Source organism: Carettochelys insculpta, chromosome 23, assembly GCF_033958435.1.
Source record: "Carettochelys insculpta isolate YL-2023 chromosome 23, ASM3395843v1, whole genome shotgun sequence".
NCBI classification, from domain to species: domain Eukaryota; kingdom Metazoa; phylum Chordata; order Testudines; family Carettochelyidae; genus Carettochelys; species Carettochelys insculpta.
The window spans coordinates 17,347,891-17,366,478 of NC_134159.1; the positions used below are offsets into that span (position 1 = coordinate 17,347,891).

Sequence of the window (18,588 nt, forward strand, 5' to 3'; positions counted from 1 at the left end):
GGCTCTATGTTTGCCTTTTTCCAGTCTTCTGGTGTCTCCCCCGATCTCCAAGAGTCTTCAAAGATAATGGCCAAAGGTTCAGCAATGACCTCTGCCAATTCCCTCAGTAGCCGTGGGTGCATTATCCAGACCCATGGATTAGTGTACATCTGGTTTTTCTAGATAGCTCGGAACTTGTTCCTTCCCCACAGATGGCTGCTCTCCACCTTCCCATACTGCATTGTCTAGGACCATCTTGTGGAAGTTGATTTTGTCCGTCAAGACTGAGGCAAAAAATGCATTGAGTACTTCAGCTTTTCCTACATCATGTGTCTCTAGGTTACCTCCCTCATCCAGTAATGGCCCCACATCTTCTCTGATAACCCGTTTTTATTGTTAACATGCCTGTAGAAACCCTTCTTGTTACTCTTCACATCTCTTGCCAGCTGCAGTTCCAATTGTGCTTTTGCTTTCCGGATTACTGCCCGGCATTCTCCAGCCGTATGTTTATACTCCTCCTTAGTCAACTGTCCATGTTTCCATTTCTTGTATGCATCCTTTTTGAGTTTAAGCTAAAGGTTTCCCCGTTAAGCCAAGCTGGTTGCCTACTATGCTTGCATTTCTTACAGCAGGATGGTTTGTTCCTGTGCCTTCAGTAAGACTTTTTTAAAATACTGCCACTTCTCTTGAACTCTTTTCAACTTCATCTTCGTTTCCCAAGGGATCCTGCTCATCCGTTCTCTCAGGGAGTCGAAGTCTGCTCTTCTGAAATCAAAGGTTGGTATGTTACTGCTCACCTTTCCTCCTTTTGTCCAGATCCTGAAATCTACAATCTCATGGTCTCTGCAGCCCAGGTTTCCTCCCACTTCTATTTCTCCTACTAGTTCTTCCCTTTTTGCGAGCAGCAGGTCAAATTGCATACAGCCGCTGGTCAGTTCCTTCAGCACTTGTACCAAGAAGTTATCTCGAACATTCAGGTTTACATACTGCTTTGGTATCTTTTAAATGGAAGGTGTTGGGTAGGGGTTTGAGCCAAAGTCCACAGAAGTCAGTGGGAGACTTTCCACTGACTTCAGTGGGCTTTAGATCAGTTCCCCTATGTACAGTGTATTGTGTTGTTGCTATACTATTTGATTCTGTGATCATGGCATAATGAGCAGCTTGCTTATCCAGTTGTTTCTCAGAGCAGTGTTGGGTGGAAAATACCAAACTTCCCAGAAGTTTTATTTTAGATAAAATAATTTATTACTTCAGTCCTAAGTGTGTGTGTGTATGTGGTTTGTTTTTTTTTTTGTTTTTTTTTTTGCAGTTTTCCCCAGCACTCCAGAGAAACCAGGCATGCCATGTCCAGGAGAAGACAGTGAGTACCTTAATATCTTTTGGCCTTGATCTTCATATTATATTTTAAAAATTTTTGTTTATACATGTAAGAGATGTTTGCTTATTTGATGTAGCTTATGATATATAATTAGTCGCACATTTGTATTTTCCTGTGTAAGTACTGTTCAGAATATAAAAAAGATGAAGTCGTCTCTGGTGGCATTTTAATATTAACTAAAATTAATTTGAGTTCCCAGTAACTGATAAATATATTTTTTTAAAACAAATTAGCTTTGCGATCAAATAGACTAACTTACTGGTACAGTTGGCACTCCTGATTGCAGTCAAATTTTGTATTATCTAAGAGCTAAAGGCAATTACAACTGACTGGTAAATAGGTCAAAGCTTCCCTCTTATCTGGAAGAACAAGGTCTATAACTTAGATAGCAGGGATTAATTCTGAATAGATAATTTTTCAGAAGTATTTTATAGGTGTCTGTGTGATGCTGAAGAATATCAAACATGCTAAACTGTATGACTGGAGAGTAGCAAGTAGAGCTATCTTCAGTTAAATATTTGCAGGGTATTAGTAATCTTTTAAATCTTTATATAAAGTGCAGCAGTTTGTTTTCTTGAGATACAGGTACGCTACAATGATCTGACGACAGAAGTCGCTGTCGGAATAGACTTCCAGACTAAACTTCTGTTGACCAGTGTGTGGCCACACACTGAAAACCAATCAGTAGAGCACAGCATTGTTCTGGATGCCCTGTCTGTTGAGAGAAGCCCACCGCCCCACCTCTGAACATCCACACGGCTTTTTTGTTGACAGAATTTGTTGACACCAGCATTATGCCTCATGGTTGAGAGGCAGAATGCTGTTGGCGAAAGTGCTGAGTTTTGCCAGCAAACTGTCAACACAGTGCATTTTGTGTTGGGATATTCCAGCAGTTTTGTTGACAAAGCCAGTGTTTTGTCAGCAAAACTTGTTAGTGTAACTATAGCCTTTAAGTATAGGGAAATAATGCTGTATCTCGGTTATCAATGTTAACTCACTGATGGCAAATGTTGACTCGAATGGCCACCACTGTAGATAACTAGTACATTAGGGAAGACCATTCATAAACATTTGGTTTGTAAATGCAGACTGACAGAATAAGTCAAATAATGAAAACTTATGGGAATGCAAAATGAGGTTTTTTTGACTTGTTCCATAATTTAGTACTATAAAGCATAATCTGATTCACTGAAAAAAAACCATAGGCATAAAAGTGCATAAATATGATGATATGCAGTTGGCAAAGAGTAAGATAATGTGGACAGTTCTGTTCTCACAGATAAATACAGGTGGTCCCTGACTTACAAACACATTGACTTACAGCATCCAGCTCACCTCCCCCATTGGGGGTGGGGCTCCAGCCGCACACCTGGGGCTCCCCTCCAACCTCTGTGGACCTGTCTCCAACACCAACCCCTGCAGACCTGGCCCCAATCCTGGTGTGGCCCCAGATCACCCCCTACCACACAGCTGGCTCAGCACATGTGGGGCTCCAATCTGCCCCACTCAAGCACCACTCCAGATAATGTGCTTGTAGCCCAGGAGCTATTCTTGCCGCAAGTTGTATAATTTTGATATTATTTATTCTGAAGTGGGTTTAGTGGTTTTTCATTCCTAAATTGGTCCTTGTGCTTGTGAAAGATACCAGGTTTACATATACAGCTGGCTGTAGTTACGCTATCCCTCCCTTTTGGAAAGAGCATGTAAATTATGGCTGTTTGAAAATGCAAATGAGGTGCTGATATGAATATACATCACTTCATTTGCATAACGGTGGCCAACCGGCCCATGAAAAGTGTTGATTTCGAACCAAAAATAGTCATGTAGCCGGGTTTCCTTCGAAATTTTTACATTGTGATTTTTTCAGCTCAGAATTTTTTTTCGGGAGGAAGGATGCTTTCAAAATTGGGGCACCCTTTCGAAGGAATCCTGGCTACATGGCTATTTTTAGTTTGAAATCAGCATTTTTGATGGGCTTGGATGGCTGCCATTATGCAAATAACGTGCTCAATATTCATTTGCATTTTTGAACAGCTGTAATTTACATGCCACTTCTGAAAGGGAGGGCTAATGTAGCCATGGCCTTGGAGACTGAGTCTGTTATATGTAGGTGCAGCTGCAGCGTAGGCAGTGGCAGTAAAAGCTTTGTTCATTGTCTTGCTACTTTACCTCAAACCTATTTTAGTTCAGGATGAATCTCTTTAATTTGGCATACTGTCATCCGGCAACATTTGTAGTCTGGCATGATTTTAGTTATCCAGATATTTGCTTACCGTGAGTCTGGCCAAGTTTCCTGTGGTTCCATAAAGTTTGTTTAAAGCCACCATTCCTGGCTTTCAGGTACTATGCTGCTGTTTAGCTCTAATTTCACCCTAGATGTCTTCTACGAGCCCAGCAAGCAATGGAAGTGTTGGTAATGCTGCTAGACAATATTGACTTCCTGTGGTTTGGCAGATTTTCTTATTGTGCTCCAGTCATGTCCCAATGGTGCTGAATTAGAGAGGTTCAATCTGTAGCGATCATTTGGTGTGCGAATTAGTATCCACGTACATGCAATCCTTGGCTTCTGAGATTGCATTCAGAATGCCAGTGATTGATTAGACAGCAGTTGATTAGCTCTTGCACTCTACCATTACCAACCAGGGCAGAATTTGGCACCAGAGATTTAGGTAAATATTTTTTTTCAGCCATTACTGATCTGCCTTTTGTTTCCAGTTTAAGTAGTCATCTCTAAATGGGCTGCCAGTAGCAAATTTTTATTTTTTTCATTTGTTACTATTCAGTTATTTGATTTTAAAAAAGCCAAGTCATGTCTGTCTAAACCATTCACTTAGGGGACTTTCCTCAACACCTAAAAGTGTTTTTTTGGGCTTGAGTAGCATCTCAATTGGAAGATGTGAACAATGTGATTAGTGAGCTAATATACCTCATTTGTATTACATAGGCTATGTCTACCCTAGCCCCAAACTTCAAAATGGCCATGTAAATGGCCATTTCGAAGTTTACTAATGAAGCGCTGAAATACATATTCAGCGCTTCATTAGCACACGGGAGGCTGCGGCACTTCGAAGTAGGCGGGGTCCTTTCGAAAAGGAGCCTTGTCAGGATGAGCTGCGTGGCGGTGAGCCATGTCAATTTCGAAGTCTCCTTATTCCTATGAGCAGATGGGAATAAGGGGACTTTGAAGTAGGCGGGATCCTTTCGAAAAGGAGCTGCGTGGCGGTGAGCTGCGTCAATTTTGAAGTGCCGCGGCTGCCGGCATGCTAATGAGGCGCTGAATATGTATTTCAGTTTGGGGCTAGTGTAGACACAGCCATAGTGTGATAAAAATTCGAATAAAGAGCAAGCTGAAATTATAGAATTATGCAGACTTGTGCTGCACATTACCCAAAAAACAAGTAAGCTCAGGGCAAGCAGACGACACTGATTTTCAGAATTCAGTTTGAGCATAAAATAAAACTCATAATACCAATAGTTTAATAGGCATTATAGTAAAGAAGCAAGGAACTGGAATATAATCGAGTTAAAATCTAATTGTTGCCAGATCCGGAGTCCAGTTAAATCAATTGAAGGACTTTTAATAGACTTCTACATGTTTTGGGACAGACCTAAGAGCAGGTAAATCTCCTCACCTGACAAACACTCTTCAATGAATTTTTTTTCATGCTTTTTTAAAAATATTTTGCAAAATACCCACTCAGCACCTCAGTACAAAAATGCCAGTGCAGCGTTGACTAAGGGCTGGTATTTAGCAATGTTGGGGCAGATTCACAGCTGTGCTATTGGACTGTTCTGTGACCTTGAGCAGATCACATTACTCTTTCTGCTTCAGATTGTTCCTCATCAGCTCTCAAAAACCAGTACTCAGAAGTGTATTAACTCAAAGATACATATTTCTCAAGTGCATTCCTTTTTCATAGCCCACTGATTTGTGTACCATCAGCTGCCCTGAAAATGAAGTGCCAACCAGTTATTGTTCTATTAGTACAGATAGTCAGCTGAAACCTAGTGAGCTTATTTGAGTTTTAAATTGTTCTAGACAATCATGAAGTTTGCAAATTCAACATGTAAGTTATTTGTAGAAAAACATTTTGAGAGCACAGTTAAGAAATTCCAAGATGTGCCAATCCAGATTAGGGGCAAACAATCTTATGTATGTTTAAAACTAAAGTAAGATAACACTAAGTAATATGTTATCTTAACTAACCTGGGGAAGAGATAGTTACCTACAGAGAAGAACATCAGGGGAGAATTTAAACAAACGTAAAGTGATTGTGAGCTGAAAAATCACAATGTAAAAATTAAAGCTAGAAGGTGGGTGAGGTAATGTCTTTCTGGGCCAACTTTTGTTGGTGAGAGACAAATTTTTGAGTTGCACAGAGCACTTCTTCAGAGTTCTTTTTCTAATAACTTGGGCATGGCTAAATACAACTGCATACAACTGTGTAGCAAAAGGCATTTTTGAGAAAAAATTAAGAACTTAAAAATGGCCATATTGGGTCAGACCAAAAGTCCATTGAGCTGAAGTGTTCTGTCTTCAATCAGTGGTCAGTGTGAAGTGCTTAAGAGAATGAACAGAATAGGCAATCATCAAGTGATCGTTCCCAGCTTCTGACAGACAGAGGCTAGGGATACCATCCTTGCCTGTCCTGGTTAATAGCTATTGATGGACCTATTGTCTGTGAATCTTTTTTTTTTTTAAATCCTTTTACAGTTTTGGCCTTCATAGTATCCTCAGGCAACGAGTTTTACAGGTCTGTTCCTTGTGTCTAGTCACGTTAATGTCTGTCTGCTATAAGCACCGCAGATCTAGTTCAGGTATGAAAAGGAAAGAGTTGGATTCTGTTCTTGATGGTACATCATCAGTGTAATAGAATTTTGATTACATAATCTTTATTGTTGTATGAACCTGAGAGTTCAGCTTGATTTTTCAGATCCCAAACTAATGGTATGTTACACAGAAGCTGTGAGGTGGGATTCCTAGCTTAAATAGACATTAGGAGTGCTAGCTTGCATGAAGCTAGCATGCTATAAGTGAGTATGGCTACAACATCATGGGTCCCTGGCTAGCTGTCCAAATACAAATGCAGGAAGTCAGAGGGAATTATTCTTGGGTGCTTCACCTGAAGTGCCACTTGTGCTGTTGCAGCTGTGCTGTTTCTGGCACATGATCTAGTGTGTACATGTCTCCTTGAGCTGGGAATTGCTCCTTCCAATCAACTGTTGTATTATAGACGTAAGTTTGCAAGGCTGGGAGATGTAGTTAAAAAACCATACTTGAAACTCATAGGCAGAACAAATGTTGACATAGTCACTGAAACACAATAAATACGAGCAATTGCAATTACATTTCTGCATAGTTACTTTGCAGAGAATTGCCTACTACCATTTTTTCATACTTTTTGAATTTCAGTTTACGATTAACTCCTATATCAATGTGACTCAGAAGAATAGGCTGAAGAGACTACTGTTGTGAATGACAAATAGTCTGAGTGTGACAAGTAGCAAAGAGTGTTAGTCTGTAGCTTCGAGAACAGCAAGAAGTCTTATGGCACCTTATAGACTAACAGATATTTTGGAGCATAAGCTTTCGTGGGCAAAGACCCGCTTCATCAGATGGGTCTTTGCCCACGAAAGCTTATGCTCCAAAATATCTGTTAGTCTATAAGGTGCCACAAGACTTCTTGTTAGTCTCAGAGGGGTAGCTGTGTTAGTCTGAAGCTTCACAGAAAAAAACACAGTCCTGTAGCACCTGAAATGGGTTTTACCCATGGAAACTCATTACTTAATGAACAAAATTGTTAGTCTTTAAGGTGCTACAGGACTGCTTGTTCTTTTTGTTGTGAATGAATTTAGGCTCAAATCCAGTCCTGCTCTATCTCTGGCCAGAGTAAGCTAGGTGGAGCACTGTGCTAATGCTAGAGAGAAGATTTCTTCCAACCTCCAAAGACAGCTGATTTTCAGAGAGGCTGCTGCAGTCTGTGGGCTGGGGCAGTCCTGACTCTGTTTTACACCTAATAAATCTTAGGTTTTCTTTTTCTTTTGTTTTCCTTCTGTATGTAACTGCGCATCACTTATCCTGGCAAGGAGTCTGTAGGATCATGCCGGAGAAGCGCTGCATTTGGTCTTTGAGTGCTTGTGAAAGGTTACTGAAATCTGTCCACAGAACAGGTGATGCATAGGTGTGTGGATTTGAAACTAACTCTGTCTTGGAGGTGTGACCTCTAGAGATGTGAAGGTTATATGCTTTTTGTATTTTTTCAGTCTTTGGTTTCTTGTTGACTTTTGAGAGTGGCAGTTGGGTTAATGTTTTTTGAGATGTGGACACCTTGTCTAGTAAGAATTTGACTTGACAGCATCAATTCATTGTGTTAGGTCATTGAACAGCCAATAGATGGTAACTTTTTGATTTGTGCTAGTCTCAGACCAGTGATATCCTTGGAGTCACCTAATCCATCCCCAGTGTAATGTGAGGCATTGTGTTTCTAGCAGGTCTTCCAAATCACAGTAATACTGGGTTAATATTTTAATAACTGTAGAGAGAGAGGTGGTTTAATCTGATTGAACACCTTGAGGGAGAAAGTAGAACTGAAGCATGTGCAAATATTAAATTGCATGTCAGGGATATGTTCCAATTTAAGAGGATCTCAGTTTAAAATAACTTGGATGTTTTTTAGGACATTGAATATTTCAGCAGTAATTCATAGATGTCCTGGTTGGACTGCTCTATATTATAAACTAAATTAATCTGTAGAGATCTATAATTTAGTTGACCTATTTCCTTGTTGGTATGTAGAGTGTCCATTCTTGTGCAGTTTCAGTAGTCTTGTTGAATCACACCTTTGAAACAATCAAAAGTTTGTTTACTAGGATGTGCTTTGTAAGGGATTTGCGGTCAGGTTTTGAAAGATGTGATAAGTGAATTTGTACACGTGGTGTCTTGCAGTTACAGGATCTGCAGATACCTGGCTTTGTGGACTAATTTTGACTATTTCCATATTGTTACAGTATCAAGATACTAGATGGTATTGACACTAATACAGCATAAATGGATGTGTTCAGGAGTCTTGCCTGTTAGCTGCAAGTGTACTGTCGTCATGCAATTATGCCGGAAGTTGCAACTGATAGTGATGATTTTGATTTTTCTTTTTTTTTAAGGCTGTGTTGTAAAAGTGGGTTACTCTGAGTGTTGTTTCTTTTTGCACCATCTTAAAACGATGCTTAATATAATCCATAGTAAAACATGAATTTACATTTGTATGTTAGTTTTACTGCATGGAAAATGTGGCATAAGAAAAATTGGAATATAAAGCTATTGGATTTTTTTAGTATTCTAATTGTTGCTTTTTTTGTTTTTGTTTATCTTACGTTGTATCTTTCTGGTATTCTCTTAAATGCTTTTTTTACTTTGGTTTTTACAGCATGCCATATTGCTTAAATATAAACAGATTTTTACTTTTGTTTCTCAAATCACTTGCACAAAGCAAAAAAACAAAACCCCAAATTCTCCACTAAATTAAAATAGGCTGCCACTTATATTAACAATCTCTCTTTGCAAACTGTGTTTCACAATTTGTGCTAAACTATGGACACTTTGGAATGGAGCATGTGAAGAACAATCAGTTGAATTTCCAAATCCATCCCATTTTTAGCAATTTGCTCTGTGTCATTCCTCTTAGGTCATGAAGTACATATTTACAGTGTTCTTTGATGTTTTGAAGTGGATTTGATATCTTGTGAGTTTTTGGTTTAAAAATTCATTTTTGCCCATTCCAGCTAATGCTAAAGATAGTCTGTTTGAAGGAGATTGCACAAAATATTTTTGTGGTTTTGTATTTTTATGGTGTTTTATGGTATGTTAAAATATAGTAATATGATTCCAATCTCCTTGGAATTCATGAAAAATGGGATGTATTAAAGGTTGTCCCAGTGAACAAAACTTGACATGAAGAACGTGACTTAAATGCCGTACTGTTTGCATCCATTTCTTTACACTACAAGTACAGTGTTCATGGAAAAGTTATTGAATTCTGTTTTACCCTGTATTTGAACAGACAATTCTTGAGGTGGTGGAGGGAGGAAACCTTAATCAAAGATTTTCTCATGTGTAAGTTTTGAAGAAGCTATCTTTTTCCGGGCAGTATCATTCTAATGTAAAATAGGGTACATACAGTTGTCTAGCTCCTGAACTACTTATAACCCCCCACATTGTCTGTCATCTTGGATTTTCCTTCATACCTGACTTCTTTGCTCCTTATGTACAGCAGCTGTTGGTATCACAGTACCTTTTACCCTTGCAGGACAGGTACTTGCTTTCATATAAATTAGAATGGCAGTGTTGTTACATGGATGAGGTGGCAGGAATTTTGAAACAGCTTCTATGTCTTCTGAGACCCTGAATGTAACCTCTTTCCTTAGGTGTTTCAAGAATGTGTAAATCTATTTTAATTTTTTTGGTCGGTTTTCTCTTCTTTTAGATTCAATGTTATGTATTGTAAAATTTGTGGGTATATGCATTTATTTTTGCCCACAAGCTACAGACCTGTTCTGCCTAAGGTGAAGTTTGAGAGGCAGTCTTATCACTCTGTAGTCCCATTTTTTGTCTTTACTGAGTCAGTTATATGGCACTATTTTCATTTTTGGCATTTCTTTGTGTTGTGTAACACAAGAGTGTATTATCTTCCACTGTGTTCTCGCTCATTTATATCTTTCAGAGAGCTCTTTGTCAGAGTTGAGTTTTATTGTCACAAATAAATAAATAAAAAATTCTGCATCAGTTCCTTGATGTCCATGCCATGTTTTAGTTTATGCCTCAGCTGCTAGCTACAGCCTCCCAAGGGAGCCAGTACCACCCGTGCCTGGATACATGAGGCAGAGATGTGAGAGGGAGAGAACAGGATAACCAATCTTTCATTAAATATTTGCTCTTAATGTTCAGGCTGATCCTGCCTATTGTCCTGGTGTCTAGTGGTATTCAAACAGCGGCATCAGTGGGGGAAAAAAACGGGAAAGGGAAAATTGTTTCATTTTCTGTCTACTGCATTGTAAAGCATAAAGAATTACATGCTGAGGAAGCAAAAGAATAAAACCCAGTGAGTAATGCATGTCTTTTTTTATAGATTTTATGTCCCTTCATTGGCATTGCTGTTATGAATTGAAGCCATTGGTGCAGTATGTGTATGCATGTGGTGCAGTAGATAATAGAAGTCAGCATTTCGGTTATCGTGTAGTTGCTTTTTCTACAGTCCTCCTTTGCAACCATAGATTGTTACAAATACAGATATCACTGGTGCCTCTGAGTGTGGAGGGATGTGGTTGAAAGAGTGCTGAGAAATGTTGACAAAATTGGAGTGAAAAGACTTGGATTTTTGGGGTGATTTTTAGGAGAACAGAAGACAAGGGTATGCAGTCAGTGTGATGCTGCTGAAAATAAGGGAGGTTAATGAAGGAAATGTATCCAAAGAAGCCTGATGGTATGTGTTTAGGGCCTATTTGTTGTAAGATTGCTAATTTAAAGATTTATATCTTCAGAGCATCATTTTCAAAGGCCTTTTTATTTTGTAATATAGTGAATTGATTTAGATTGTTATTGAATAATGAAATATTTGTTTTCAGTTAGAGCATTCTGTGTGTGTAATATTACAGGAAGAAATGTGCTGGTACACTTTATTTCTTTTGCATTGCTACATCTGAATAAATCAATATTATCTTTCATAAAAATGTAGCTTGACATTGGATAGTTAATACTAAATAGATTTTAATGATTTCACATGCCATTGTTTTTCCACTCAGTAGAGCAATGAAAGGGATGAATCATTTTGATGAAAGCTTCTAATACGTTATAACATATTTATGCAGTGGTATTTTGGTCCTTATGGTATTACCATGATCGACGATTTGTAGTGTGTGTTTAATGCCAATGGTGGTCTTTTTTGAACTTCCATTTTTTAATCACTAGATTGGCATGGATGTTTGTTGTTCTTTGTTTATTTGCTCAATTCTTTTGGTGTTAGCTTTTTGTTTAGTTATTCCTTTTCCATACTCTCTCTTGAAAATTGTCTTAGGGCTGAATGAGGTATTTCATTCATCTAATTATTAACTTGGCTTTTGAATTTATTGTAAATCTGTACAGGGAATTTTCCTATATGTTCTGTCACAACAAAATAGCTATAAAAGGCTTATTGGGACAGTTGTGTGGCCTGTAAATATTGTGCTAGCTTACAAGGATAGCTTTTTCCCTTCATTTGTTACTGTATTGGCAGCAATGATTAGGTTATTCAGAGCACGTGAACCAATCCCATCCCCCAATGAAGAAAGGAACTATTGCGACCATAGAGACAACTCTGAAGACATAGCTTGGATTGCACTGGGTAATTGATCTGTTTTGAAACTAATTTTAAAAAAAAATCTCTGTATTGATGAAACTGGCAGGAGGGGAAAACTAAACTGTTTTTCTCGTAAAATATGCATTTGTTCAGTATTTGAAAAGAGCTTTGTCATAGTTTCTCAAGAACATCTGAAATCTCTACCTACATCCTCCTAATGTGTGTCACATGCTTTTTAATTGCCTACAGTTGATGTAAATTATGAGAAATTGAAATACAAATTGCTGCAGGTAAATCTTAACAAGAATAGTGGTTTAAGTTCCTTATTTATATGGAGAGAATTAATTCCAAAATTGCTTCATGATTTTTATTAAATCTGAAACATTCAATGAGGAAATAAAAGAAAGTCTTATGGTTTTTAATGAACATGTAGGTGTGAGATTTCAAAGCACATATTTTTATTTTATTTTATTTATCTTTTTCCTTTGGTTGATAATGGTATATATTTACCAGTTGTGTAGATTTTGGCCCATCAGTCGTAAACCAAAATGTATTTTGAATAAGGGAATCTTCAGTGAAATTAGTTTAAGGGCTCAAGTGGATGGTTTGGCTTCTTTCTCATTTTCTCTCTCTGCTTTCTTAACATATGGATGTGTCCCATAGCTTTATAAACCATGTCCCTCCTAAGTCTCTCTGAATTCAGTTTCCCCATCTTATCACTTGTCTTTCCAAAACCATTCCATCCATAAAGGAATATAGCAGTCTCTTTAAATCTAGATATTCATTTTGGTTGGAAGGATTTATTAACAACGTTGATTACAGTGACAAGAATGTGTTGGGTGACTCACTGGCCACAACAGACATCTTGCAAACCTGTAAGACACATTGGAGCATTTTTTGTTTGCTTTAAATGTTTGTAAAGAGATTTGTATAATCATCCCTCAAATGACAATTTCAAGGTTAGTTGTCAAAGGATATCTTGTTTGTTTGAAGGTCTTTTTTTTTTTTTAAAGCTATCTATCCCATTAATGTGTTTTTAGATATCAATAACATTTTGCATTATGCCAAAGGAACATCCAGAGGTTTATGGGTGAGAACAGGGTCTTTCAAGCACAAAGGCCAATATTACATTGCTCTCTGTGCATGTATGCATCAGTGTATAAATTAAAAACTGGGATTCAGGGCCTGTCTAATTGTACGCAGAAAACATAGCAGAAGTGAAGTGGTAGATTGAGAGTTTGCTGCAAATGACTGACCATTAAAGAATCTGCTGCCAGCTAAGACTTGTATAGCATTTAATCCTTTAGCAAGAAATTAATTGTAGGCATGTCAAAGCAGTGAACAACATTCAGAAGTATCGAGATGTTGATCTAAAATAGTTAAACACGTGTATTTGCCAGATTTAAGAGGTTAGGGAAATTATTCTTTTAGTCTAGGACTTAACTAACCAAGTTAAAGTAGTTATTTGAAGTGAAGGGAGTTGGAATGCTGAGAAGACTGATTTTGACCACAGAAATACCTGATTCATGTCTCTTGGATTCCAGAAGTAATACTTTACATCCATGTATGTTTGTGTTTGTATTTTTGCTGGGGGTAACGAAATGTTTAATAATAATACTATGAGAGTTTAGTACAATCCTCGTTTGTTTGTACAATGTTGTGCAAACAATAATATTATGTTAAATGGTGCAATGTTCTTGACCCACACTTCTGTGAAAATTGATTTATGTCCTTTGACTAACTGGGATTGGGGCAGGTACAGGCAAATCTTTGTTCTCCAGTTTTTCTGGTTTAATTTAAAAACATCTAGTCTGTGATTCTGAAGAAAATCTTCAAAATTTGAAGCAAGTGTAACTGATACAGAAATGTCCACTTGAGTGTTCAGAGCTTGAAACAACACCTCTGAACTTTCCCATTCATTTCAAGATTAGGTGCAAGTGATGAGATTTTAAATGTAGATATTGTTAACTACTTCACTGGTCTTTCTTAAATACTTTTAATGGAGAGGAACCACTGCATTATGAATCTCTCTGTAGGATTTCTAAAATGTATATGGGGAGCACAGAATGCACACACATTAAGAGATCTAGTTATCTAACAACATATAGTGAGGCTGCTGGGGTAGTGCACCTGGTTTCATTTTAGTGAATTTGGATGGAAGGGGAGTCATTTTTAAAAAAGTATGAGAAACATTGTATTACATTATAGATGTAATTTTGTGAGTTTTAAATCTTCACATTGACTCAAAATTTTGAGATAGTGGGGCAGGGGAGAAGCTTGCTACTTGCTACACCTTCTGATCTGCAAGGAGGGTAAGAGGTACAGATGATTCCATAATGAAGTGGGCTGAAAGCAGATCTGAGAAACCATCAGAAACAGTTCTTGACCGAGCACTTCCTTAGGTCAGGATTTGATACTTCTTCAATATAATAAGACTTAAATTGAGTGGGTGGCAGCATTAAATTTACTAATAGAACCCATGTGTCATCCCCATCAACCATTTACTCCAAAATTCTCTGTGGATATGTTGAATAAAGCTTGTAAAATTGCTGAGCAGTTACAGAAGAGCTGTAACTGTGTCATTTGACTATGAAGTGCTTTAATAGGGTTCTTGTTCTTCAAAACATTTTACAAATATTAGAATTGGGTAACATGCTGAGGTACTTTGAGCAATGTAGTTAAAGTTAGAAGTGTGCAGGTCAGGATTGAATGGCTTCTAGTCTCCTGTCTGACATGAACAGGAAACCTAATAAAAATGCAACAGCTGAATGAATGCTTGTACAAACCAAGTTTTAATTTCAACTAAGTCTTTTAAAGGTAGTTTTTCCTGATTATTGGTGTAGCAACAATAATTATGGTTGGTTATTCTAGATTCTCTTCTGTTGTGCATGGCATCCTGTATTCAGATTACATGAGTTACCTGACACAAACTTTCAGCATGACATAGCTGCAAAGATCAAATACATAGGCTAATTATCACATTTTTAAGCAGCAAAATAATCACAGAAGGTGTGGAAGGGACGGAGGAGGTCATCTAGTACAGACCCTGTTACACATTTGCGTAACTCAGGAGTGGCCAAAAACCCCATGGAGAGAAGCAGCGTTTCTCACTGCAACTCTGAGATTTTTGCCATTGCCTTTCCCCAGGGTCACAGCTCCCAGATTGCCAGATATAGCAGCTGCCATGAAGGGAATATGTCTAGTTGCACCATGTTATTGAATGGGGCTAGCAACCCCATGCAAAAAATCAGTGGAGTGGGACATGACCCTACATTTCTTCCCTTCCCAAAGGCATCACTTCTTGATTCTGCCCAGCAGGGAGGGAGGGTCTCGTTGCGTGCTGGAGCAGTGGGGCTGAAGCACCAAGACCCTGCACAGGAACCGTGCACAGCCGAAGCTTCAGGCTGACAAGCCTCGCTGGGCTGAAGTCCCAAGCCTCACAAGGCATACCCTGACTCTCAATATTTTGAAGATTGTTGTATATAAATTGGCTCACCCCTGACATAACCTGTTCTTCAAAATGTCCAGTGATAGGAAGCCTATTCCAATGCTTAACTATCTTTATAATTAGAAAGGTTTTCCTAATATCCAACCTAAATCTTCCTTACTAGTAAATTCTTGTCCTGCCCTCAGTGGACATGAAGAATGGGTGACCACACTCCTCTTTACAGCAGCCCTTAATCTTCAAATGTGCCACCAGTCTTTCTTCTGAGACTAAACCTGCCCAGTTTTTCAGCCTTCCCTTATAGGTCAGGTTTTCTAGTCCTTTATCATTTTTGTTGCTCTTCTCTGGTTTCGCTTCAGTTTGCCAATATTTTTCTTAATATTGGGTGCCCAGAACTGTACATAGTTTTCCAGCTGAAGTCTCAGTGACACTACAGCAGAAAAATTACCTCCCACATCTTAAATGCAACCCTCCTGTTAATTCACTCCGGAATGGTATTAACCTTCTTTGGCCGGAGCGAGGAGGATCATTAAAAGCATTGGTTGGAAGGTGAGGGCATGCTTGTTCATTTGCTGATGTGTTACCAATTCTGTTTCTGCTTACTGCAGTGGGAGAGGACTTCTGTATTTAAATACTCTTATATCCTTCACAGAGTAATCGTTTTTGCTTACCAGCATAATGCACAGAAAATACGTTACATTTCCTCTGGTTATTGCCTATGTAGTTTTTGGCATGAGCAAGCTGGGGTAAGTCTTATTTAAGAACGCTATTTAAAGTCTTTGAACCACAGTAGGCTAATTTAGGGGCAACAACAGACACATAAGCGACTTACTTTGGTAGAGTTAACATCCAAGTAATCTAAAGCCATTTCTTGGCACAGTTGTCTATCTGGTTCTTAATTTCATCATGTTAGACGCATCCCTAGAAGAATATTTGAGCACCGTAACAAAACTTTTTAAATCTGCAGGAAATAGGAGTCCACAATGCAAGTCCATCTTTTCAATTCTTTCAATATTTTTCACACAATTATAGTGAGAACATGGAATTTGTATGCAACTTTTATTTTATTTATTTATTTTTATTTAAAATATTATCCCACCTCTCCTATTTCAAATATTGAAGGTGGCTTACAATTTTTCAAAAAAAATATTAGAAATACAAAACTCCAAAAGGACATAAAACCTACTAAAACATCTCAAAAGGAAGATCACACACAAACTCAAACACCAATAAAAGTCTGAGTAAAAAGGGTGAATTTAACCTGCAGCCAAAACCATGTAAATATTGGTGCCATGTGCTCCCAGGGAAGAGAATTCCGCAGCCTGGGAGCAAAGGCTGAGAGCACCCTGCTCCATGTTAATGTTAATCTTATCTCCCTAAGTGGGGAAACAGCGAGCAGAGCCTCCTCAGCTGACCTCAATCCCTGGGGTGGGTTCATATGGAAAAAAATTGTCCTTTAAAACTTGAGAAACCTCTGTAGCTGAAGTTTAGTGACAAAAACAAGTTTAATATAAAGTCAACCAGTCATTTAAAATATCAAAGTAACGTAGAAAAATAAGCACAAACAGCCCATGATAGCTATTTTTTTTACATTGCTCTAGGTGCTCTACAAATTAAAAATGTAAATTGATTACGTAGACCACTGATGGGCAACCTGTGGCCCATGGACTGCATACGGCCCACAGGTACTCTGCCTGCAGACTCCTTGCTGTCACCCAATCCCAGTGCACCTCTCGCACACCAGGGTACCAAAGCCTCCATTTCCTGTGCCTCCCTCCCAGGATTTTTAGAAAAGCCATGAATCGCGTGATTTGGGCTCTGTCTGCATTCTGGAGGGGAATGGGAGGAGTGAGATGGAGTATGAATTGGATGATTTACAGATTCTCTGAAAGTGCTGGGAGGTAGGAAGGAGGTGTGGGAAGTGCAGGGCTCTTTTGCCCTGGTGTGCAAGAAGTTTGTAGGGGTCAAACAGCGGGGTCATCAGGCCATAGGTGGAACCATAGTGGGCCTTGGGCTGCTGCACTCCACTGAGGTGAGAAAGGGCCACTCATACGGCAAGCGCATGATTCCTGATTGTCCATCTCTGGTCTTGACAAAGTATTGGCTTGTATCAAAAACCATATATAAACCAATTGTCCAAAGTATGGATCCTTGATCAGCTTTTAGGTTTTGCAATAGTTTCCAGCCCCAAAGAGCAGAAAATATTAAATAACTTAACATTAATAATCATTCTGTATAAACATCTGACTTGATCTGGGTCACAGACCCACATTTCACAATATGTTGTACCATCAGTTTTTTAGCGGTATTTGCACACATTTCACTTGTAATTCTGCTGAAAAATGGATAGCATGATATGGCCTGTGTTTTTAAAAATGTTCACAACTGTAAGCCTAATAGCATGTTCTTCATATTCTAATTTATACAGATAAGACCATTTCTTTGAGGCTTAATTATACAAGGATCATCAGGAAATACAAGTACTTTATGGCCTCTTAGAAAGTTTTCAGTTCTGACCAGCCAATCAAATAATTGTTTTTATCAATAAAGCTTGCAATCCTGTTCTCTTTTTGAGAAACATGATTTCTCCTCCCCTCCCCTCCTCCCACACCCCTCCGAAGTTAATCTGGTCAGAAAGTTGTAGAATTCTGTAAAGTTGTAGTGCAATTTCCTTTTCAGGAATGAGGCTTTATGGCTCATTTAAGGTGGAAATAAAATATTTTGCCTACAGAAAAGTTGGAAACATAAGTGTTTTAAGAGAGCTAGTACAGAACCATGATTTGTTGGAGAACAACAAGAAGTCTTGTGGCACCTTATAGTAAATATCTCTTACTCTATAAGGTGCCACAAGACTTCTTGTTGTTCTCCAACAAATCATGGTTCTGTACTAGCTCTCTTAAAACACTTATGTTTCCAACTTTTCTGTAGGCAAAATATTTTATTTCCACCTTAAATGAGCCATAAAGCCTCATTCCTGAAAAGGAAATCTGCCACTGAATGTCCAGGGAGATTGAAGTGTTCCCCCACAGGCTTCTGTACATTACCATTCCTGATGTCTGCTTTATGTCCATTTATTCTTTTATGTAGAGACTGTCCAGTTTGGCCAATGTAAATTGCAGTGGGGCATTGCTGGCACATGATGGCATATCTTATATTAGTAGATGTGCAGGTAAAGGAGCCGCTGATGGTATAGTTGGTGTTAGGACCTGTGATGATGTCACTGGTGTAGATAGGTGAGCAGAGTTGGCAGTGAGGACTGTTGCAGGGGCTGGTTCCAGGCCTAGAGTCACTGGTTTGTGATTTGTAGTGGCTGGTGAGGATTTGTTTAAGGTTGGCAGGCTGTTTATAGGCAAGGACAGGCCTGGCTCCCAAGGTCTGAAAGAGTGAAAGATCATTGTTCAGGATGGGTTGCAAATCACTGATACTCTGGAGAGGCCTTAGGTGAGGGCTGTATGTGATGG

The 18,588-nt window shown here is 38.6% G+C and overlaps 1 protein-coding gene across 4 annotated transcripts in view; it reads left to right on the plus strand.

Moving 5' to 3' along the window:
• The window catches only part of PRKCZ (protein kinase C zeta), a 221,751-nt gene that overhangs the window by 65,781 nt on the left and 137,382 nt on the right, over nucleotides 1-18,588 (plus strand). For all 4 annotated transcript variants that reach the window (XM_074975651.1, XM_074975650.1, XM_074975653.1 and 1 more), the window contains one exon: nucleotides 1,289-1,339. In XM_074975651.1, the coding sequence (XP_074831752.1) occupies nucleotides 1,289-1,339 (51 nt within the window). The remainder of the gene's footprint in view (nucleotides 1-1,288; nucleotides 1,340-18,588) is intronic.